Source organism: Bombus affinis, unplaced genomic scaffold (genome assembly GCF_024516045.1).
Source record: "Bombus affinis isolate iyBomAffi1 unplaced genomic scaffold, iyBomAffi1.2 ctg00000743.1, whole genome shotgun sequence".
Lineage (NCBI taxonomy): Eukaryota > Metazoa > Arthropoda > Insecta > Hymenoptera > Apidae > Bombus > Bombus affinis.
Window position 1 is genome coordinate 10,017 of NW_026109326.1, and position 26,185 is coordinate 36,201.

General features: G+C 36.3%; 3 protein-coding genes across 3 annotated transcripts; 1 reads left to right on the plus strand and 2 right to left on the minus strand.

Annotated features, from left to right (window-relative positions):
• Positions 1-3,174: 3,174 nt before the first annotated feature.
• LOC126928250 (immediate early response 3-interacting protein 1-like) lies at positions 3,175-5,029 on the minus strand. The gene is made up of 4 exons (XM_050744075.1): positions 5,020-5,029; positions 3,728-3,850; positions 3,424-3,525; positions 3,175-3,349 (listed from the first exon to the last, which is right to left on the minus strand). The coding sequence occupies exons 1-4, from the start codon at positions 5,027-5,029 to the stop codon at positions 3,294-3,296; spliced, it is 291 nt and encodes a 96-aa protein (XP_050600032.1). The 3' UTR covers positions 3,175-3,293.
• A 1,231-nt stretch (positions 5,030-6,260) lies between these two features.
• LOC126928252 (uncharacterized) lies at positions 6,261-15,249 on the plus strand. The gene is made up of 3 exons (XM_050744077.1): positions 6,261-7,481; positions 12,417-12,578; positions 13,487-15,249. Exons 1-3 carry the CDS (start codon positions 7,262-7,264, stop codon positions 13,510-13,512), a joined length of 408 nt encoding a protein of 135 aa, XP_050600034.1. The 5' UTR covers positions 6,261-7,261; the 3' UTR covers positions 13,513-15,249.
• A 4,927-nt stretch (positions 15,250-20,176) lies between these two features.
• On the minus strand, positions 20,177-25,848 carry LOC126928251 (neuropeptide CCHamide-1 receptor-like). The gene is made up of 6 exons (XM_050744076.1): positions 25,630-25,848; positions 23,289-23,437; positions 22,277-22,476; positions 22,002-22,180; positions 21,013-21,227; positions 20,177-20,243 (listed from the first exon to the last, which is right to left on the minus strand). The coding sequence occupies exons 1-6, from the start codon at positions 25,846-25,848 to the stop codon at positions 20,177-20,179; spliced, it is 1,029 nt and encodes a 342-aa protein (XP_050600033.1).
• Positions 25,849-26,185: the final 337 nt, after the last annotated feature.

Consider the following 26,185-nt stretch of genomic DNA (forward strand, 5'->3'; position numbering starts at 1 on the left):
GGCGTTCGCTCGCAGCTACGTGAATATTCCTCCTCCTTTAAAGACGACCAATTTGTTTTCTTCTCGTTCAACAGACGCCTTTCTCCTTTCACTGTACCGATCAGAACCGACCGCGATGGTTCGTTCGCAGATCGCCTCTGGGCTCACGAGCTTCTCCAGCCTGGACATGACGTAAATTCTCACGAGCGGCGTTTAACAGATGCTCGTAAAGCGGATCGAAGAAGCCTGGACATCGGTCAGGGATTCGAAAGTGGCTTCGCTTCGCTATTCTACTCGCTCCAACGTGAGCGAGACTCTACTACGTGCGCACGTAGTGTACTCTTGATTTTGAATTATTACCGAATAATGTCGTACCTTTGAGAAGCAAATAATAATCAGTTAGAAGATTTCTAACGAACGTCATTAGAATTTTACAGACGATTCGACGAAATAGTATCTTGTGTTGACAGAAATTTTGTCTCGAGGTTTCAATTTTATCTCGGATAATGTATTTTTGAAAAACAAATAATAACCGATCAGAAAATTTCTACTATTAACGTCAATCGAATTTTATAAATCAATTCGACGAGATAGTATTCCGTGTTATCAGAAATTTACAGGAAATTTTTCAACTGTGACTCGACGTACGTAAGTCCGTAGCCAATGGAAACGTTTAGACGCTGAACAACGAGCCGCGATACGCCTCGTGAAATCGCTTACGCGTGTTTAGATTTCGTTGTTTGTGCAATCGGTACACGTAACAGACTTATTGAAGTCAGGCGCTAGAATTTCCTCCATTAGAAGAGCTGATGTGCCTGCCTTATGAAATCCATAATGTTCAATGGGAATGTCTGTCTTTTATGATGATCTTATTGCACTGTTTGAAAGCGGTATGATTAAATCGATAATATGGAAATTCTCACGAAATAGGAAATTCTTGTGGCTTTCGAAACAATTTCGATTTAGGATCGCCAGGAGTTCCGCGGCTCGGGTAATTAGAAATTGAGTAACGTGTGCTAGAATTAAGTAATCAGCCAGCGTCTCGACACAATGCGAGCCTGGTGCAATTAAACACGCCGTAATGAAGAATAAGTCGCGAACGCTATGCTACAGCTAAATTAAATCATCAAGCTGGATATTTCTCCGTATTCCTGCTAACGTCGTTGTGTTTAATCGAGCTGATTTTGCGCAAGAGAGCGTGTAACACATTACAGAAGAAAAATAAATATTTGATGTCGGCGAGATATCGTGGACAATAAAAAAAAAAAATACTATCGAGAGAGCGGAAGGCGTTAATAGTAAAAACGTGGAGGAGATATTGCGTGAAAAGGCTTGGAGCCTTTCATAGGATGTTCTTCGTTGCTCAAACACTACCAAACAACTTCTTTATACACTGTGAAACTATCATCTTCCATATTCATCTGATTGTTCAAAGGAAAAATATGAAATAGCTAAACAACAACAAGTTTGTATTCTGCGAAAAATGGAATAGGCACTGCCGTGTATCAGCGCAGCTAATCGAGCAGCTTCAGCCATTCGCAAGAAAAAATTAAAAAAAGAAGGAAAGAGAGATTCTCTGATGAGGGTCGGTTATGTAACTTGGGCAAGCATTACACGAAAGAGTCCAGGGAATGCAGGTCGTACTTGCAACTGTGGAACTTGCACGAGAGAAAAAAGCGGTGCAATTTTGATGGGCCCATACGTGCTCAGAAATTGTGTAAATGGCAGGGATTCGATTGCACAAACGTGTTTATCACTTCTATGACTATTACGGTGAAGGAGATCAGCCAGAAGTGATCCAGTCGTTATATTGCCTCACGATTTCCGCTCCAATCGACCGCGAAGGCGTCCAAGATTAATGGACACTATAAATTAAATCTAACGGAGGAAATTGAAACAGTTAAACCATTCTATTTATCGTTTTGAATATATGATTAAGCGGACGTAAACAAATGTGCGTTTCAGTGGCGATTTTCCGTGTTTAGTGAATCTATTTTAGACGTGAGACATGTATCTATATTTCAAGGTATAACTCGAGGAAAATAAGTTGATCCTTTAAAGATAGATATAAGATTTTAAAGTTGGCAATAAGAAGTTAAGAAATTAGGAAATTTGTTGCACGTTGCTGAAATGTGACAAAAATTGAGTTGTTGGTAGCTAATGACAGAATGCAAAGTCAACATGACACTTGTTTATTGATTGCACGGAGATGTGTATGTATATATGTTACTTCCACCCCGAGAAAGGGAAGAAGGGGAGAAAGTTACGAGAAAATCATTGGCTTCCCGCGTGCGTCATCGCGTCGTCTATGAAGATACGAAGACAAACAGACATGAGCATCCTGTCCAACTACTTACACCTCACACCAAGTCGAACATAATTTACAGTACGTTCGTCTGTTGATTTATGATTTAAATTATGAGTGAGAGAGTACATTCGAAGACACTTAACGGAAAGAGACGTCCTGTAGCGGAAGTTCGCCACATCTCTTCACCATGAATTTCCCCGTACTTTCAAGAATAAAATGTAAATGACTAATTGAGAAAATGAAACAAGTTCCGAGCACGTGTCTTGAGTGAATAGAATTTCGAAAAAAAAAATAAAAGTAAAAAGATATTCAATTCTTTGACGATTCTCCTAACGAAATATGAGATTTTCAATTGTTGGCGTCGATAAAAAAAAAATGGAACTAAATTGCAACTTACAGTTACATGTTGATGTCGCATGACAAACTTCCTTTTATAGAGTTGATGTTGCAATATGAATTTCGACGGTTGTTTCAAGTTTATTTGTAGACATTGGCAAAATGAAGTAAGTAGATGCTGTTTAGTGTAGGAAAAAGCAGATGTTTAGAGCAGATGGAACAGGAACTGCTAGATAACGTGGAAAGAAATATTCTAAAAAGTTCGAAATGATGAATGATATTTTAGATAAATATTTAAGTATATATGGAAATATATGTATTTTGATATGATAAAAGGTTTGTTGTGTATTACCACATTATAGTATGAAGAATTTTTTGTCTTCACTACGATGATTAGAAAAATATGTAAAACGTATCCAACATAATTAAACAATTGGAAGCTTATAAAATAATATAAAAATAAATAAGAATTGATATAGATAGAAACAACATATATAAATACTGCTATCTTTTAAAATACTTGCAGTACAAAAATATGCTGAAACACGATATAATAAAAAATACTTTACTCTTCGATACAAAGGTAAAAATAAAAGAATGTAATTTTGCGTTTATGTACATCACTTTTCACAGCTCATTGTCCTTTTATTTACACCATCAATCGTTTCTTTCACCCAAGCACCAGTTTCACAATTATTGTTACGATATTTAGGAATATCAATGGAACTGCAACAAACAACATATTTCTGTTATATTTAAATTAATTATCAAACGAATTAAAATAATTTGTTTGTAATTACTTCGTGCCACCGTTCGTATGGACCTAATAAGGTTCAAAATTTGTGACTTTACTGTAGGAGGTTCTCCGAAGCCTTGAACATTTTGCCACGACGCCCAACCAACTGTAACAATGTTTAAACAAAAATTATGTAATATATTCCAATATACAAGTAAAAACATATACATATGATTTATATATTTATCATACTACGCGATATATGTAAATACAATAGATAACATAACCTACAAATTCTTCATTTCTATGCAGGGAAAAAGTTCAGTATAAAAGAATAATACAAACAAAAATATGATGATATTGTGTACCTTTTGCAGGAAATCTTTCTTCGTTTAAAACGCAGATCGCATTCAAACACAACATAGTCGCTTCAAAAAGTGTCCAAAGTGTAAACGCCACATTATATCGATATGATGAATGATAACATTGAGAATATCACGCAGCGCCACTAGCGTAGGGAAAGGTAAAACAGCTTCATACGCATCAAACAATCAATTTGTATTGATTAGGAACCGTCCTGCCATCTTCCGTGTTCAGCTGGAAACTAGCAATTAAAAAAGTGGCGTTATGCGGGAAATTTGAATTAAAATTTATTTTTACTATGTCAAAATATATTTAGAGTAATCTCGAGCGATTTAAATATCGCTCGAGATTCCAAAAATAAGATAATCTTGGATTTCGTTTTATCGTTAACGTTTTACAAATGCTTGCAAAAATAGTACTATATGGAAACTAAGAGCCTTAAAACGATATTCGAAAGAATCGGTAGACTTTACAAGTAACTTAACAACGCGATAATACAACGGATGGTTGGGAGTATTATTCTATTTATAATAATTGAACGACAAAGCGCACCTTCTTGGCACTAACGCTTTTGGAACAGGAGTACGAGTGTTTCTAGACGATTCGACGCTCTCTTCTCAATTGAGTTACGTTAACGATTCATGTGTGCCGATTTAGTTATAGAACTTAGAGTTCATTTCATGCTACCCTCGATCGTTCATGACCTCTATCATCATTTTATCACGCGCCGTTCGTGGCACACGTTTATCACGTGTAAGGAAATTCGTGGATTTTAATATTCTGATATCGTTTTGCGTATGCAAAGAAAAGTCGGAATCTTCCATATCGTGATGAAAGTCACGGACGTATTTGACGTGTGCAAATATCTTTCTTGTTTGTAGACGATAAGTATTCAGCAAAAGCTATGCTAACTCACAGCCTCGAACAAGTGTTGTATTACTGCAAAAAATTGCAACACAGACTAAACTCGCGTCGGCGGAAAGTATGCGTGAATCACGTGTACCAAATGTCACGTTTATGCAACTGTAGAAAATATTGCATTATGCTAGGTTTAAAAAAAGTTTGAGACAAAACTATCATTAATTTCAGGAAAAATTTCCAACCTGTACAATGCACGTTTTATTTGGCAACAAGACAATATAGGAAAATTGTTCCAAAGCCAATGTTTCCTCGACTAATTTAGATCTTCCACGAATTCATTCAAATCATTCATCATCCCCTAACAGATAATAATATTTTTCATATACAACGATAACGACTGCCTTAATTTTAGCTATCTATATAAATCACAAGATACTCTGATTCATTTCTCCAATAATTACGCAAATCGTATGATTACAGATCTTCTGTCACATAAAAATGTGTACTTTTCAATAAACTAGACGCAGCAATAAACATACATTATAATCAAACTTATAGAATCAATTCTAAGAAATCGTATGATTCAAATCCACATCAGTGTGCGAACTATTTCCATAATTTATGCCGTATTAGACTGTACCTGCTGCAATTTCACAGGGTAATAACGCGTTACCATTCACCGACTGAATTAAATGACGCTGAATGTGAAGTACACGAGTCTGACCGCTCATGTTCGCTAAATATCATCGGAGAAATAGAAGAAACAAACGTGGACTTTGGTCGGTTAACGAACGAAGAAAAATGAGAAGGTCGATTTGTGAACGTTAGATACCGATCAAAGCAAATATTATTTCAATCGTCGCATAATTGCAAAAGAAATGATATTCAAAGCTTGCATCTTTTCATCCAAGTAGATTGTAAATAATTATCATTTGTTATTGCAATCCTGTTTTCAGTCCGAATCATGTATTATCTAATCTATTGCCTGCAATAAATAATACTTGGGTGACGTCGAAACTGTTACCCAGGAAGCAAGAGTAAAATGCTTAAGCCGTGCAATTATGAATTACGTGATACGTTACGGTAACAATTAATGAGGCATAAGGTCCAATGATGGAACGAGAGGAAAGAATGATTCTGGTATCAGTTCGTGTGAACTGAAGGCGTGTACAATTGTACACTTAAGAACGAAATTCTATGTTGTCATCGTTTCAAGAATTAATACGTTAATGGTCCAAATTAGACTAGTTTTTATAATACAATGTCTAAGTAATGTCTATAATAATGTCTAAGTAAAGCGATTATAGTTAATCGACCAAAATAAACGTAAAGAGCACTATAACGGTGATTCGAATTTGGTGGAACGTAGCTCGCGTCTGTCGAAATTATAGTTGAGACATTGTACGATGTTATATAATAAAGATTCTACCAGATTCCTCCATGACCGCTGTTGATATTTTCACGCAGATTTGTAAAATATTATGTAAAAAGTCGCATTGTCTAAGGTTGCAGTGGCCCAGTAAATATCGACGTTTTGTCCTCAAACGTAAATACATTCGACGTGTCCCCAATATGATTGCTGTATACTAGTAGTGGGGTAAGCGAATCGTTGATTGGCCAGTTTCAACAGAGGGAGCCTACCAGGTCCGTCTCGATGTTGCTAAAAGCTGCAGCAAATGGGGGAATATCAGTCGCTAGTACCTCCTCGATCTTACTAGAGACGACCGTTTTCACTTCACAATTTTACTTCGTTTTCACTTTGACTTTTAAACACTTTCGTATAACTTCAGTTACAGAACGTTAGGCGGATTTGCACGCAACATACAGTGAACAAAACATCAACAAACGCAGAGATTAGAATCGGACAATAGAGAGTCGACAGTTATATTCGAAGGTCTTTGGTGGATAAAATTAATCTGGTAAACCGGTTGTACGAGAACTGATTCTGCAGAGGCAACTCCACAGATTGTCCGTGTGAAACCACGTTGTCGTGGGCGGTAAAGGGAGAGAAAAGGAGCTAAAAAGGGTAAGGAATACCTTACATATAAATATACATAACCAAAGCAGAGTTGAAGTGGCGGCGAGAAGGGAACACCAGTGTGCTGGAAAACGGTGAGGCAGCACCGTGACTATGTAAACTACTAGCATATACTTGTGGCAGCGCGTGCGCAGAGTCGGACAACGTCTGTATCGACAATATTTATAAAGGTACATCGTAACGTGATAGATAGATCGGCGACGATCAAACAATCAAGTAAATCGAGGGTAAAAGAAGATTTAACCAAAGAAGAGGACAAAATCGGAGAACTGGGCTTTTCTTCGAGCATAGGCAAAGAAGCACGCAAACTGGCTCCAGAGGTGAGGATCAAGCAAATTGGAATGAGGGAGGACCTGTTGTCCATAATACGGCACACAAGTAGCGATCATTTTTCGGAAGAACTCTAGCCGAAGATTGAGCAGCAAAACGGGTAAAAAGGAGACTAGCAATAGACCACTGTTTCCGAGTATTTTATACAAATAGAGGGCTCTTGTTTGCTGGATATTTCAAGCAAAAGCGTTACCAGGATCACTTTCATTCTCTTCCTGTAATTATCGACTTCTCGACTGGTCTACCTATTGACTTGTGTTTTCCCGAAGGGAAACCAAAGACCCCAATTTGAATAGTTCATCGTCGGGTTATGCCCTGGGTTGCCGCCTGTCTCGACCTGTTGGCGGCACCGATTCTGGGTTACTGTCTGGCCGTGAGGAAACTTGCACTGCAAGCCGGCTTTTTCCAAGAAGAAACGAACAAATCGATCGTAACACAAGCGGTGAACGCTATCAATACGTCGACTATACAAAAGGAGACTGCGCCGTGCGCTGATACGATGGCACCAAGCGTCGAAGAACAGCGCCAAGGTAAATCGATTAAATGGAACACTAGTAATATGAGTTTCATCTAATTGATATTATTTACTCGTACAATCACACCATGTTCGATATATTCGATAGGTAACGATGTTATTGAATAGCAATTCAATCGGTAATCAGGTTGCGAAACATTCGATGGGAAACGTTATTTATTTCTTATCTATCGAAAACGAAAGCATCGGATTACTCTGCGTTATGCAATGCAACAGTCATCATAAAAAATTGCATGGAAATGCAATATGCAAACGAAATTAAAAAATGCCACCTGCGGAAATACCGGATGAAATAATGGCTTTTTTCATCGTTTGTTTTTCTCATTGAAACGCATTACGCTTTTTCGCTCGTTCTCTTTGAATTTCTCGTTTCGTGTCAGCTAGATCTTTAGCTATTACACCGAAATTCCCACGAAACCAGGCCACGGTTTCACGAATCTGTGATCTCCACTTGTAATAGGAGTGGTGACTATAAATAAAACACGATTTAAATAGATATCCGTGTCGTATGTTCGAAACGCGTGCGACGAATGAAAATTCAGCATGTAACAAATAACTTAAAATTGATAAACTTGTTGTTTTCATTGAACTCGCATGGAAAATGAAAACAATAAACAAAGAATGATTCACAGTATAAAAACGAGGAATCTGTACATAGATTTGCACTTGTCGCGCTATCTGAGAGATAAATTTATCGCGAGAGGTAAGTTTACGGCGTCTAATAACGGAGGTCTGTCGCCTAAAAAGTTAGTATGCATTGATAAAAAATATTTTGTCCTTTTCCATTTATCATCAGTTCAGTCGGACCAATTAGCGTGCACCTTTCAAAGAGGCGTTTCTGTCGCCTAAGGTTGTCCCCGGTTTTCTTTTAACGACGATAAATTGCGTGTCAATGAAAAACGCGACGGGTACAGTCACACAGTTCGTAAAGGCAGAAAAGATCCCGAAGGTCAGCAGGAGTCAGAGATGTAAACGAGAAAATTATGGTAACGACATGGATTATCATGATCCCTGCAATTATTGTAATCTCGTCGCAGGGGAAAATCGTTTCTTAACCTCTTGCGTTGCTACTATTTTTTATAACTATACATAATTAGCTATACGCGATTAAAAGATTCAATTATGGGAACTTTGCATTGCGTTCTTTTTGTATTCCTTTCATTTACAATTAAAGTCTCTGTATTCACAAGTGTGTCTGGATATAAGAAGATAAGGGGTTAATCAATACTGGAGAAGATATTGCGTGGTTCCATGTTTCTTCTAAACGTGGCCTCGAGCACAAAAGCTGTTATTCGTGAATGAATGGAGATTATTCAGTACCAGTCACCGAAGGACATCGAAATATCGTTTAACAAATTCATCTTATTGCTATTCGTAGTAACATAAATTAAGCACAACAAAATTATCGATGAGATAAATTAAACCTTCAGGTATCCTCGATCTTTGAATATTAATATGTGTCCGATATTTTTAAATCTGCAATCGGCATCGTACCACATAGAAACTTCACTGATATATTCTAAGACGCGCTATTAATTTCGTTATTTAATTGAACTTAAACATAGAATTATTTGAGACAACGATGTCTTTTGACAACGTGGATATTGCTGGTAAGAATTCGTTACACGTTCCAATGTTTACCTCGCGATAAACCGTGAAAGAATTTAATGAGACAGAGGAAGAGGGAGTGAGAGAGGGAGGGGAGAAACGAAAGGTAAAATTTCTTCAAGGATATCCCATGAGAGATATTATCTTAGCTCGTGAAACGGGAATGTGCACATTGCACATCGTACAAGTTGTACGCCAATAAGACTAAAAACTCCACGATCGAGGGTGTGTCCCTTGTGTTTCTTTGAACTGCTACTTTCATGATCAGCCGTGCATGTAGTCGTTACACGTGCATTATCATCAACACGCGCCAATTATTTATATTGTCCTTGTAGATACGCACAGCTTATAAATATACAGTGGGAAAAAAGTAGCTGTTGTCAGCTGTGAGAGAGTTGTATCTTATATCGTAATACGTTTTATACTCAGTTGACGCAAATGCTCCTTATCTCAGAGCACGGTGGTTTCTTATCAAAAGTTTCGTTTCTTTTTTCTATATCTCAGTAACTAAACGATCGTACCAGGTCCCACGAGTATCTCATCTTATCAAACTCAAGTGCTTTCGAATTTTATAAAGCTTCAATAATTTAAGCTCCTCTCTATCGTAAAATTCTGACAAGAGTTTTCGAGTACGATGAGTTCCAGAAATTGTCTTGTTTTATCTAGTTCAAGTAGCTGTCAGTTCAATTTTTCTTTTTCCTTTTTCTTTTTTTTTTTTTTTTTTTAACGAAATTCTGTGGCAAATTTGGTGAAATGCGATGTAGTGGTAGCTGCCGTTACAGCGCATGTTCCGATGCAACAAAATGGTTTTCTCCACAAGACCGATTATTGATTTTCTGCCGCTGAGCTTGTTCTTATCCTGCGCATGACAGCATATGGAAATGACCGTGATGAATCTTCGCGAAGACGTAACGCAATTTTCATAATTAATTACTGTATTCTGACGTTACAAATTTCATTGCCATTTGTTCATAGATAAATAAATATTATCGACACGATATTCCATGGAATAATTTAGTATTCACGCATACGTTGGTAGCCGTAGCGTGGCGAGAGTACATGCGTTGTTACAATTCAACGCTTGAATAATAAATCGAGTGACGACACGTTTCAGGTCAACGTACCAACTGTTAAAGCTGGTTTCATGGGGATTCTCGATAGGTGATAGTACATCGTTCGGTATACGCGAATGATCGGTATTGATCGTGTATCGCGTGCAACAGCTTGGTAAATACGACACTCGAAGCTGCACTTTGAATTATAAAACAATATACATACATCGGTATAGCATCCGATTGTTTGAGTTGAAAAACTTCCGTTTTCAATACGTTTTATTTTTCAAAGCGAAACGTGCGATTCGTTTGTATAATCTATAAACGTGCATCGAAGCTCTTTTATCCACGGATCAAGGGGTCTAATTCGTAATTATTTTGTTGACACGCGTTAAGTCGAGAAAAACAGACACGCAAATAAAAATGAAGACAGATATAGCGAATGACGAAATCGTTCCGTGGCGTACGTGCTTTTGCTTATGGTAAAAAATCTACTCAGAGATTCGTTAAATTAGTCCAAATGTAATGACCTTTATCGCTTTTCGAGCTTCGATTATTAGGCACAAGGACATGCCGATTCGAAACAACACGCGATAACGCATATTTCTATCGCCATGTCGAATTTCGTGAACTCAGATAATTCGATAATTCTTACTCCATTTCAATTTTTTATATTGTAAACAGCGAGTTAATTATAACGTTACAGACAGGTCGTCGTACGTATTTTCGTACTTGAACTTTAATCCTGTTTTGAACTTTCATTCTATACACCGCAATATATTGCGTACGATTACATATCGATTACGAACGACTACACGATATATTACATAAATTATCGCATGACATATAGAGTTTTGGAAAATATAGCAATCAAATACGTAGATCGCGGATATTTATACGGTTCTGAGAAATATAGAAAAATCCAAATAATTACACAATCATATAAAACATATATAAAAATATGAAGGTGTTTGAAAAGTTCGCAACATTTCCGAGAATTGATAAGCTCTGTAATCGATTGCGATAAAATTTGAAGGGGTTAATTTATACCTTTTATAGAGATTTCATAAATTTAATTTATATGAAGCAGTATTGTATTTTATATTCGATAGAATGTCAATTCTACGAAAATACATTTTATTTGAATTTCGCTACGAACTTTTCAAATATATGAGCTATAAAATTGCTACATTTAGCGAGTGAAACAAATATTTCTCACAAATATTTCGCATGAATATCCGTATTCCAAAAATGAGAATAGAATAAGTCAGAATGTCGAACAAACAAAAAACAAAGTTTGTTGTTGAGATTAATACCGCGAAAGAAGCGGCAGTCGCAAAAGTGTAGCCAAAAGCTCTCGAGCATGAGGAGAGAATTCTAAATATAAAGTTCACCAACGCTCGGTTTTTAACGTGGAACCCAACAGGAAGGCATCAGTACTCGGTTGAAATTCGCACTCTGAAGTTCGCGAGTTCGTCTAGCCGGTTGTGTCATTGAAACGCATTCTTTATTATTGATTCGTCGATTCGTTGATTGTCGAACAGTGTTGTTAACGGTACATTGTAAAGAACATGTGTGTGATCGGTAAGGATTATTCTTCCATCGATCAATAGTGAAAACGATTTTAATCTAAATGTACGGGTAAAAAGCAGAATGCTCATGCAAATGTTGCACGCAATATAATGCTCGCGTATATCTTTTATTTTCACTTTTACGTTCATTGTTTCGTAGAAACCTAAATATTTCATTCGACGAAAACAAAATAAAAATTTAAAACATCTTGTTCATAGCGCGCGAGAAAGAGTTCTTTTGTGAATCGAAGATGCGTCGGAGGGAAACGATAATTTTCTCACTAATTTCATTCTTACTATTATACGATCACATTGTTCGATTTTCTATCGAATTACGTCACATACGTTCACATTGTTAACGATCATTCGACTGTTGGCTGGCTTAACAAACTAGCTTGGCACCGGGTCAGATCTATCATAGTCGTTTGGGTGCATCTTTTAAAATTGGTCGTTATTATTATATTATTATACACATAAAAATAACCGGATGCTACAATGAAATGCCTTAGAAAATATCTGACTTCTATCGTAATCGCGTATTGGCGTTGGTAAATTTGTTCACGATCTGTACATTTATACTCGCGTCTTTGTTGCACAATCCTTTGTCTCCTTGATATTTATCAATGGCCATACGTCTACTCATCAAGCAAGTGAAAATGCAATTAATTACACGAGTATCATAGATTCTGTTGCTTTCAGAACCCAAGGATAAAATCACAATAAGGACGTCGGGGATAATGAAGTCTCCCCGAAAATTCTCAGGGGTTGTAATCGCGATGTGCGGTTTACCAGGTCGTGGAAAAAGCCAAGTGGCACAATGCCTTTCGCGCAGACTCAACTGGAACGGCGATTCCACTAAAGGTTGGGAATTCTGTTTTGTTTACTGCCAATTGCTACACTTAAAAACGAAACCTGTTCATTAAATCATATTAGTCATCTTAAATAAGCGGTTTCGTAGTATTATTTCCATTCGACCAACAATTATCTGTGTCTCTTCTTTTTTTTTCCTTTTTTACTTCCTATTTTGTGGTTGTATTATGTGTACAAGTCACGTGTCTGATCATTAATTCGTTAGTTTTTCATTTTTCCCGTTTTTGTTTTCAACACGGTCGTTAAGAGGATTTATTACATACGCTAAATAGACTTGTTACGTAAATCAACATTTGTGGCGCTTTGAACAAATTTTAATTTCTATTTTGTAATATATTACATTGTGCTCTTCCTAATTTTTACAACCTTATAAAATACTACAAATAGATATATTCTCTACATACGCATATACGTATACCAGATGGGGACTATATAACATGGTGGAAAAAAAAAACATTATTTCATATTGTTCCTTTGTGAAATGCTAAATAATTGTTCTATGTTATTACGTCCCGGGACCTATTTATATTTCATGTATAAATAAAACTATTCTTATATATTTTATACTGCATTAATTTCGTCATACCATTATAGTAACGATGGTAATAATAAAAAATTTATAATTACAATACGAAGTTGATGTGTACTTATTAACCGTGTACTATAACGAAACTTAAATCATACCATGATTTGAATATTATATCGCAGGTCTACTTTATTAAAGTTTATGTTTAAAATTAGCCATTGTTCCCTGACTTTGCATAAGCTAGGTTTTAATGCTTTGGGGACCTCGATGTACGAACCATTCTATGACTTAGGCAAAAGTCTATATACTTTAGTATATAGTACATAGATAGCGTATATACCTTCTACATCTCTAAATCAATGCTTTTGCGTAGGAATTTGCATGGCGCGATCAAGATAAGCTGCGCTATCGTTATCCATGGGGAGAAAGCTACATCGACGCCATGCACCGCGTGGAACCGGTTATTGCTGAATTACAGAGATCCAACAACATCTTGGTCGTGTCTCATCAAGCTATTCTGCGCTGCATCATTGGCGTTTTCACAGATAAAAAACCGGGAGAGGTGCCTTACGCTGAGGTGCCACTGCATACCATCATCCGAGTCAGCAGCCAGGGTTGCAATTACAAGGTGGACTTCTGCAAGTTACCCATCGAGTGCATAAACACGACTCGCGTGAAGCCGAATAATTGTAGCGCGGACAGAACCGCGGACGATGCTCTGCTCACAGTCCCAGCACATTTCGACATACCGGATCCTTGGCGAAATCTTGGCAGCGGACCCATTCTCGTACAACAACACTGAGAAACCGCTCGGAGATCCAGGATCATGTCGAAAATTCGATGTCTGTTTGTTTGTAAGCCCTGGAGCTTTCAGCAGTGATGTCTTCTTGGAATATTTTTGCTTTTGAATTCAGGCAGGGGATGAAGATTTGAAATATCATGCAAGTATGGATTGAATATATTATTAGTACATATATATGTATAAGTAGATCGCTTTAAGGTATCTTTAAGAAATACAGATTCGATGAGACGGAAGATGATGATATCGGAGTCAATTCTAGATAAATAGATTGGATAGATCGCGTGAAAGAAACGACACGTAAAATCAAATAATCGTTATCGAGACTGGATATTTATTTCTGAAATTTTCATTTTCTCATGAATCCCGAGAAACTTAGGTCGTTTCAACTTTGACTTGTTTATCGTCGAGTTCCGTTACCTTCGCGGGATGTACTCCGATTGTCATGTTTTTCCTCGTTGATTCTGTTCCCATTGGCAATAATTTAGTATCCTACTGCTGGAGCCCTCTATACGTTATGTTTAAGCAGTTTAATTTTAATAATCATATACAAGTCAAATGTTACATTAAGTCTAATATGTCGCAGATGACTATCGCAAGAAATATTTTAATTGTACATCGTAAAATTCAGAAAGACAGGCAATCTTTTAAATTGTAAGAATGCGAAACATGTCTTTCGTATTAAATTCTATTTCAAAATATTGATATAATATATACAACGAACACACGAAAGACAGTTTTTTTAGTATTGTACTATTTATAGGTGATAGAATTTTAGATTTATGTATTTTCGTTTGCCTAGTTCCTAGCACAACGATTGTAAGCCTCGAGATTTGGACGATATTAGGATTTTTATTACTGTAAAGTACAATTGAAAGATACTATATCGTAGCGTTATATAAAGTTTGACTATAAAACGGACCTGATATCATTGTTAACAAGGAAATAACGAATATTGTATTTCTCGAGTGTGTATGAGTGTTCGAACGATAGATGTATATTTCTAGGCACAAAATTAGCGGTATACTGTGCTACGGTCTCATTAAGAAATGTCAAACATTCGAGCAAAGTATTTTTCTCTACGAAGGAAAGCGCGAGAAATAATCAACAGAGGCGATTAAGAAAGAAAAAAAATCGATATCGAATGGTGCCTTCTTCTGTCGATATACTGTTACGTTTCACTTAGAGTTATATTCTATCTCGTGGACCGCATAAATATGCATAATATTTTATTAGGCATCACGTGGAAATCTCCGAGCAATCCATTTATCCAGAACAAGCTCGAGGATTCGCAAAATGTGAATAGAATAAAAAATAAATAAGCCTTACGGAACTAATTTATTCTGAGATGAACTAAGTATGGCAGGGGGCAAATTAATTTTCTATACAAGTATACAAATGGCATAAGTTATCTAGTCCATTCATTGCTGAACATTCTGGCGTTCTTTCTTTTCTCTTTTGCTATGCGGGAATCGACATAAAAAATTATACAGCGTTCTAAATGTTAAGTCGTATTAATACCTTTTAAACTCCTTTGTTTGTTTGTTTCTTAATTGTATATTGTATTTTCGAGCTATCGCGGGGAGACGCGGTCGTTAGAATACGCGTCAACGGGAATCGTAAATTCCCGTTACGATTAGAATAATCAACACCACGAATAGTTCGATCCCCGTATTTCGGTTAGGACAATCGGGGTAGTTGTTGCGGTATAACACTGGGAGTCACAGAGTTATAATAATGTATATTTCCAACACTTTATACAATCACACAAAGTAGTAACGCCGTTGATTAAGATACAGATAACGAAAAGAAGGATTATTCTTAGATGAGAGAAGAAGAGCTATAGGAGCTCTAGGCTCTTGAGAGCTGTAGGAGCTGTCGGACTTCTGGATACTGTGAGAGCGGTAGGAGACTCTAGGCCGTGTAGGCCTAACATAACTTCCGCAATTAACATTCAATGACTCGTGTATATGACTAGAATGATTCAATAGAAACAGGTACAGCTTTGAATAAGTTTGACTAGATAAAAAGTGATTATCAAGTAAACTGCGAACATGCATTTGTGAGAAACTTATGAACGTACGTAATATGCAAAAATATATAAAGTACGCAAAATAGAGTAGTCGTTAGAATATTTAGTAAAGCAAGTTTCTGCTTAGGTTGCATTCCTTCAGCAGTATCCATAAAAATATGAATTTGAATAAATATTCGCAGTTTACTATTCAAGACCCTGATGGAAGCTTAGACAAAGTCTTAACCACAAATCTTAAAAAATCAGCAAAAGTACAAATATTTCATAAAGTTTCACCATTGTTTCAATGTGAAACGACGAGATTCAATAAAATCCCGTCAGTATCCATTTTAAATGCCCGACCTCATCAATTTGGCAGTATAATCTCTTTGTTTACTCGCCAAATGGAGGTCCAAGCTTCTCAGCATTCTGTCTTGAATCTCTGAGGCACGAAAACTGTTACATATCGATTCCGGTTTGTAAACCAATTTTAAAGAATTATTATTTTCTATGATAGTAACAAAAAATCAAAATCAGTAAAAATATCGATTTCTACGTCCATTATGTTTTGATTCTATACTTTGTACGGTTCTGCCTTCTTTACATTACAAAAACAATATTTAAAAAATTGTTTGCTAATATCATAACTACATCACAAGATATTTGTTTGTTTCATTATTGTAGTATCGGAAAAAAGGACAGGATTAGGATAATTTAGATTTGTAAAATTCTCCTAATACTATTTATTTAAGATAAATAAAAATAACAGAGATTAATTGGACAGAGAACGATAAATGTTCAACTTGAACTAAAACACAAAAGTCTTATTCCACTCAAATCACTCTCGCGTCTCTTTGTCTTTTCTCGTCCCATCGAACACGTGTTCCGAAACCCCCGTGGCCAGAGTCACGCAGGCTCTTTCCACAAAACTATCCACTTGAAAGGACCGTCGACACATTGATGTACTCGACGGCGCCGCGGCTCTTGCCACTTTGTATACGGTTCGGCCGATATCTTAGGCCTTTTGCCCACGATACTACATTATTTTCTTTCACTTGTACTTAATATGAAAATTCTTCTGAATATCACTTTTATAACATGCAGCGAAAAATGATCGGAAACTTCTTCAAAGAATAAAATTCTTTTTACGATGTTTTTCAATACATGAGAGAAAATGGATTGAATCATTATAAATCTAATGCTTTACGTTATAAATTAGCTTGCAAGGAAGCTAAATAGAATATCAAGACAGTTTTCAAAAAACAGATACGAGATACTTGGGTTCCGGAGACGTTTCAAATTTCTGAGGAGCATAGGAAATTAATGATCATGGCAAAGAGGCCTCATAAAGAGACCAGAGAAGATGCTGGAAAAATCGAATAATAAATTTATAAATTAATGTTACCGAGATCGCTGGTATAGTCCGTTGTGTACGTTCCCTCTTTGATCTCTCGTTGCAGTTCCAAGATTCTGGCCAGCGCCAACTGCAGATACTCTCTGGCATTCGGCTCCTGTATAAACACCACATGAGTATACACGCTCTTAAGTACTTAGTTTATATCTTACAATTTGCAGAATCGATAATTCTCTCATAATCGACATTCGCGCCGCACTCATGGAATTTACCTTCATCGGTTTGGCCTTCTTGCTGTCGTTGTTTCCATCTGCCAAGCACGGAGCCTGTATCGTACGAATAGAACACAATTAAAAATTAAACGTGTACACAAAAATCCTTTTTCTCGAACCACTTACCGACGAATATCTTTTCATTCTTACTGAGACACAACAAAACCACGAAACAACTTCACCATCGATCCGCTAACGACCTTTTACGAACGACTTCACGCGATAACACTTTCTTTGTGGCAGAGAATTAACGGTAGTCAAAAATAAATTCCTGATCTCGGTCTTAAGCTTCTGTAGCTTTCCTCTTCCTCCCTGGATCAGAGATATTTCCCCTTCGCGTTAATGGTTCTTTCGTCCATCCAGATTCTTCTCCTTCCCCCGAAAGACGATTCTTTCCTCTTTCCAGAGTACGGTAGTTAAGAATGTAGGAAGACCGTTGACTGGCGTCGATGGGCATCGACTAACCACGTCCAAATCGTAGCAGTCCCTTGTTGCAGTAGAGACTGCTGCGAGGGTGACGGTTTGCCATGGCTTCACCCTCTCTCCGCTCCCCTTTCAAAACACCTAGAAATGTGCCCCTTGCACTGGGCCACCCCTGCAGATGCGAACCATTGTATCGGGAACCCCTGTTTGTTCGACGCGTGCCCTGTGCCCGATAAAAGCGGTTGGCACGCGCCCCTTACTCGAAACTCACAGCGAATACGTTACGGACATCCCGGAACAGCGGCCATAGAATTGCTGTTTGTTACCCGTTTCACCGAAGATTGCGGGGATAAGACTCTAATAAATCTTGCCCCACTGGTTACTATCGATTCTTACGCAAAATGGAAACAAAACTGTACAATGGAATAAAGAATGGTTTATTCGTGGAAGTTAGGTTGAAAGGACGTGGAAGTGCTGTGTTAACTGGACAGGGTTTTGGTTTGTTAATGTTATGGTAATTGGTCGTTGGCATCTGCATCAGATTTTTAAGTCTTTCGTATTACGTATACATCTGTTCATAAGTATTAGGATACTTGATACAACCTGACCTCAATTCTAAGCTGAATTATTTAGAAAATTCTTTATTTTTATGAAACACATATTGATTGCACACTTTTTGCTGCTAGTGCATGTCTGGTATTCGTATCTTACTTGCAGTCAACGCGGAAAGGAGATATTTGAAATTTCTTAGAAAAATACCTTTCTCGATAATTTCCACGTAAAGTTCCAACACGTGGCTTACCGTGCTTCTTTCAGGATTACGCATCGTTATCGATCACAGCATCATTTCATTTCCATTTTGCACGTTGCACAGAAATTTTTCTCGAGTTCTTCCTATTTTTGCCTTCCAAAACCAGCCTTCACCTGTTCCGAGTAAAACACGAGCTCTCGAAACGACAGGAACGTTTATTTTCTTCGTAAGGTCACTACTACACGAGCGTTGTAATAAATTTTTCAAATTCACGGACACTGTCAACACTCTACATGTTAACATGATTTAATCATACCCAATTACTAGTAGGTTGTTCAGAAAGTTTTGTAGTTTTGTTATTATGAACTTCTATCGAATAATGAACAAATACTGTTTTAAGTTGGCTATTAAAGAGAATCGAAGAGAAACATAGAAAACAATTAATTAAATAATAATAAAACAATTTCCTTTTCCCAGTGAGACTAGTAACTAGTATATTTCCCAGTGAATATAGTAACTCGAATAGCTAAGCATTAGGCGATATTTGGCACAGTCCGCGCAATGCTCGGTCATTTTTTCGAACGATCCAGAAAGCCAACTTAACACACAGCACGGTACGTCTAGTGGGAATAACAAACCCGAGTCCAATTTTTATTCACAGAAACACAGAAAGATTATGGTACAAGTCAGTTGGCTACAAGTTATGTCCGGGCATTTATATATTCCAACCTTGCATCGATTCACTTGGAAACGATTCCGTCCTTGCGTGGCCTAATTACAGTTATAATAGGGGTATCGAGAAGACGTCCAGACGTTATCTGAACGACGAGAACATCTATAACTTACGGAAACGCGACGGCCAATAGACGTGCGAGGCTAAATCCTGTTAACAAGGGTACACGTCAAACAGAAATTCTCGATTAACAAGCGAAGGGGGCAAGGTCGTCAGACAGAACACAATTAATGCACACAGTCCCTTCTAACGCCGTCTCTAATTAAATTTCACCACGCGATTCAGTAACGTCGGGATCCTCTCTTCTCTTACATGCGTTGTTCAATTTGCCCCGATACAATCCGTCCAAGGACCAGAACCGGTCCTTCTTGATACAGAACTGTGATAACTAATTATATTACACTATTATTACACTATTATTATATATATTACACTATATATTACACTATATATTATATTATATTATATATTACACTATATATATATATATATATATATATTACACTATATATTACACTATTATTTTACATCGAAGACAATTAATGATGTTGAAAATTCTTAAGTTAAAAGCTGAAGGTATACTTTACATCAAAAAAAAAAATTATCACGATTGCACATATAGATTTACAAATATTTATAGTTACAATGAAGAATTTGACACATGTATTCATTATCTCTAGTAATTCAATCATAATTGATCATTAAACATAATTGAAACATTCAACATAGATCTACTCTACTTGGGAATGGTTCTTGATTTTTAACAAAATATTCGCTGTGTTGACATCTAGGGATTGTTTTAAAAAATGAATTACGATCTAGAGTCTTAGGTCGGTCTTGTGTCTTCGGTACTTTTTAACTCGCGAGGAACGGTCGCGTTCAGTTCCTGTGTGTTTCTCCGGGACGTCGAGCTGAAGCTGGTTTCCTTGAATTTCCTTCGCCTAACCATTCGTTTCCTTTGTGAAAATTTCATTCGTCGATTACCATCGCTGCTCGTTCCTGCTTGACAGACGCTTGACTTCCTCTTCTTCAGAAAACAACAAAGATATCTGTTGAATCTGTAAGCAAAACGTTGTTCATCGATCAGTACGAAACTTTATATTCAGATATGAAAAGCTTTCTGTTTGTTTTTCAATTGTTTGTTTGCTTTTTTGAGTTTTCGGTTTACAAACCTGTTTGTTTACAGACGTGTACTCGTTTATACTGCTTTGTTGTTTCTTTGGTCAGTTATGATGTAGAGGTAGTGAAATGAGTATGGATATGTTATCATTTCATGCAACATGTAGTACAGAATGTAATATAATAATTAGAATGCTGATATTTATGCATTTCAAAATATTTAAATAACATGGAAAAAGATAGAAGGGGAGTGGAACAAAATTCTGTTTAGGTTCCATTTTTCTAATCGTGTTCGTAAGAACATAAATTTGCATAAACATTTCCATTCTATATATAGTATTTTAAGGAGAATGTGTGCTTCGACTTGTTATTTCGTTTTACTATGTTTTAGGTTTAATAGCTGACATTTGATAGGTCGCTTATCTTGTCATACTCACCTCACGCGAAATGTTGTGCTGGCAAAATATAGAACCAAAGGATTGACGCAGCTGTTGATGAAGGTCATGACAAAACCAATAATCCTGAAGATATGCCAATATTTATTGTAGTCATTCAGCGTTGATGCGAAAAAGTGAAACCAAATCATAAAGATGTGATACGGCAGGAAGCAGATGAAGAAGATTAGGACGATGGAGATCACCATTTTTCCAACCTGTTGATCACAGAGAACGAAAGATACGTATTAAACTGGGACAACTAACTTGGTACTTGGTCTAATTAGTTAAAATTTAATTATTAGAAACCTAGATTAGAATATTTTTTAGTAAGACAGTAAAAAATCTGAGATAAACAGTTAAATGTAGATTAGGCATTACAGTATTACTTCTTAAATTCTAGAATATACAGAAGATTTTCTCTTCCTCTCTCTTTTCCATCATCTTACGTGTAGAACAGACAAAGATTTGACATGACAACTAGCGCTTGTCAGCAAGTTTTACGATATGTCCGTTTAAAAATATTGTAGTATCGTGGGCAAAAGGCCTAAGATATCGGCTGAACCGTGTACAAAGTGGCGAGAACCGTGGCGCCTTTCAAGTGGATAGTTTTGTGGAAAGAGCCTGCGTGACCCTGGCCACGGGGTTTCGGGACACGTGTTCGATGGGACGAGAAAAGACAAAGAGACGCTAAGGGTAGTGTTAGTTGAGACGCCAGCGAGAACGAATGCAAAAGGAGTGCAGTAAAATTTACATCACAGTCTAAGTAACAATTTATTAGAATTTAAATTTATTTGCAAGTTGACTGCATATATAAGCAGTGTAATTTCATAAAAATATCATACAGGTAGCAATTTCAATTTCTCTGTTCTACACCTTTTCACTGGTATACCTGTATACCAAATATTTGTATACCAAATATAGAACTTTTGTGTCAAAATTAGATTTACTTGAAAATTGTATAATTTCATAATAATATCGATTCACTCTACCTTTCTGCGTGATCGAATTTGCTCCAGCCGCTGCATTGGAGATAATTCGCAGGGCATATTTCTGGTGGATAGTTGAAGATGTCGAACAATTTGAAAATAAAATACTGATATGATGAGTAGAGGAATGATGTAATAAGCCAGGAACTTGAACAGCACCACCCCTCTCCTATAGCTTGCCCCTGCGTTTCAGAACGAGAAATAAATTAATACGACTTCGTGGGTGTGAAATGAAAACACGGAGAAATGTCCAATATTTCAGCGTGTGAGATACTCACCCAATTCCACGGGGAAAGGGTTACAGATGTGGATGCTGGAGTTAGTTGTTATGTCGATGTCCATCACGTCAGAGAAGAGAGCAGCAGGCATCGACAAAACAATCGCCAGCACCCAAATAAGGCAAGCTATTAGTAGCGCCAATGGTACTGCTTTCATCCCGGCTACATGGCGCCGAAGAGGATTTACAACCGCGTAGTACCTACGATGCAACACGAGCATATCTTTCTTTTATTTGTAAATCAATTTTTATTGAAACCTTAACCCTGAAATACTATAGAACGGAGTAATTTATACCCCACTTAAATGTTTCATTTACAGATGGCTGTTGTGCGTGTATTTATTACTGTTGAGAAATGGTTGTTATTTATACGTTCCGAGCTGTCTCGTGCAACAAATGTACCAACTGTAATATTAATATGTTGGCAAGATAGAAATCTTAGATTATATATAGATTTCTGTTTTACAATTTATTTATTATTTTATTTTATTTGCTTTATTACTAAATTTATTACTATTGGACAAGGGTGTTTAACGCCTTCTGTTTTATTAAACGTCACTAACGATACTAATTCAAATATGCAGATAGATCCTGATAATTATTTGACATGGAAGAAATCAAAATTATTTAGCAACGTATCGTTTGTTGGAAATAAGCGTTGTGTTAATAAAATGATATGTAATTTTCAATATAGCGTTAATTGGATTGTTTATAAATGCAGTATTGCAGGGTTAAGATTAAATGATGTCTGATTAAATGAATTCTTCAGTTATACTTTATTTTAACGTTGAACTTTCTTATTAATGTAAATTAATTGATTTTCTTAATTAATAACGAAATTAATTAATAACGATTAATAGCGAAAAGGAAATTGGACGTTTGAGATTTCATTTCGATTACTGATTAAAGAGTCGATTGGTCCATTAATGGGGCGGAACTTCACTAAAGTTAGGACGACCAGCCTATCCCTGAGACAACAATTTCCTCAACCGTAACTGGGTTTGACAACTTACCTCTCGGCTGATAACGCGGTCAGAGTGAAAACTGAGACACCGACTGAAATATCCTTGACGCACTCCGATAATTTGCAAACTGTCTGTCCCCACGGCCATGAATCGAATGTGAATATAACAGACGTGAGTGGTACACTCGTTAGGATCACCTGAAATAAACGAAAATTAAAATTAAAAATATACACGTGTATTTTATTGTATTGTATTTCCACGGTCAATTGTACTCGTGTTATTCAATCTACCCTTTATCGAAATTTTATTCGAATATTTTTCTGTACTTTTGCGAAATTTAATTGAATTCTACGAATATATGGGAAACGTTTTAAAATCTGTTTCGTTGAAAACCCTTTATCGAAATTTTATTTGAATATTTTTCTGTAATTTTGCGAAATTTGATTGAATTCTACGAATATATGGGAAACGTTTGAAAATCTGTTTCGTTGAAAACGACGCCTTCGACATTTCGATAGGTGAGAGCGATAAAATAAACAATACTTGATATTATATTTGTACGGCATCGAGCATATAGTAAAATTATTAGGAAAACATTTATCAGGATTCATTGTTATCGAGAAAATTAAAATAAAAATAATCCGCGATTATGATACAGAAAAATCTATTAAAAATATTCGTGATGAATTCACATCCCACGTCCTTTTAACATACTGTGTAACGTTCACTCAATTTGCGAAAAAAAGATTCCCTCATTAACTCGCTAAATTTCGTCTGAAATACGGACGTCTCTGATGAATTTCGAGATAAAAGGGGGATATTAACAGGAACGTTTTGTATTGAATATTATAATAAAAAATGTAGATTAAGCGAATTTTCTGCAATTTCATGCGGGATGTAGAAATTTCGTCGTATGATCGAACACTCAATTATGCTGTTGCACTTTTTTCTCAGTGTTAATCGTGAAATACACATTTTCTTTTTGTTTAAGCATGATCGTTCGAACACTATAATCGAGAAAATATTTATTTATGATTTTCACAGATGATATCGTATGGATCGCATTAATCTTTGATTATTCTCCGTCCGGCTATAAATTGTCCATGGATCAAGATGTATAGCTACATATATCATAAAGTAAGCTCGATATCCACGAAAATAAGCGCGTTTATAATCGAACTCGCTATTGGTCCACGATTACGTGTCCAGAACAACGGAATTTTAACGTCTGATTCAAGGTCTCATATAGCATGTGCTTCTTTTAGAAATTATTTATGAAAATATTTGAATATTTCTAGAGATTTTTATGAACGTATTACGTGTGTGATAGAAAAAATTTTGAAATTTCGTTACTAGACTATTATGATCATATTGATAATATATGTAACAAACTAAAGAACATGTATAGAAGTTACAAGATATTTATTTCAAGCATACAATTCACAGAAATCGCTATATCATATAAAAATATATTGTATTATACAAGAATAATTATACATTTCTAGGAGACTTAAATTCTTCTATATTATATGTGATAATAAAGAGTAATGTCTGCGTATTTGTACGATATAATACATTTTATCAATATAACCACGACAGTCGACAATGACAATAAAACTGTCATAATATATATCCAGACAAATTTTCTACGATGGGCCCTCAGATGCTTTCGTGCGTTATCGTACCTAATTACATTCTACGCGAAATCGATGACGGAGAAAGTACCGGATGTTCTGAACTCGCTCGCGACAGATTTATACGCGCGATCCGACAGTCTGAATAAATTCGATATATTGCCGGGATACAAATGACATGGGGTCCTAGCAACATTTTCCGATTGACGGGAAATCGAAATGTAAAAAAAAGGATCCCGACGAAGGAAGGAAAGATTTTTCTCATCTATATTCGGAATATTCATGGCTTGTTAGTTTTTACCATTCCAGCTTTGTCGCAATTTATTTCCAACTTATTGGACATTCATTTTGATTTATTATATATATTTAGACGCGGAATACAATGGGTAGCAGATGGCTTTTTCAAGATGTATGAATCATAACCACAAGAAGTACAATTAAATATTTATCCCTTCCGTGTTAATAAGCTGATGAATCTTTTGATTGTAGCTTGCAAGAATAATAGTAGATTAGTTTAATTCTATCCAGTTAATTATTCATATAGAAATATGTTTTTACAAAATTTATGCTATGAAATTTTGAATACATTTTATATTTTACGAGAGGAAACTTTCGACACGTCTTGTCCATCTGAACGTTTCTCAAACGTGCACGAAATCTTTTTCCATTTTATTCGACGTCAGAGATCCTTTTTTTTAACGTCGGTCTTAAATGATACATTAGAGATAATATATGCACATATTGTCCTTTCTTACCAAAATATCGCCCAGAGCCAACGAAAACATGTAGACAGTGGATGTATTTCTTGCAGTGGAATCCGCACCCAACGTAATCATCATCATTCCATTTCCAAATACACCCACTATCAGGATTATTAAGAATAATCCTGATACAATGTACGTTTCTGGGCGATGCATGTATGGAACGAAAACACTCTCCTGGACCAAATTCGTCACATTCGAATTCATGGCCATCTGTAAAAGAATAAATCCACGTCTATGCGTTATGTATTTTATTTTCATTTTCAAACGTTGTATAAATAAATAAGTCTCTTTTATATTTATCATTCAAAATATTTTAGTTGGAAATGGAAAGGAATAAGCCTTGCGCTATAGTGTGATTTTTCATTTTCCGATACGCCGTTCCTTTTGTCCCATGCAAAACCCACGCGTCCATATCTGGATGCTCGATAACGAATCGCGGCACAATAAAAACTAATCAGATCGATCGCTTTGCTATATGACCTTTCTACCATTTTAAATTGATATAAACTCAACGACAGCGAGAACTTCGAACGCTGCACGGTACGGC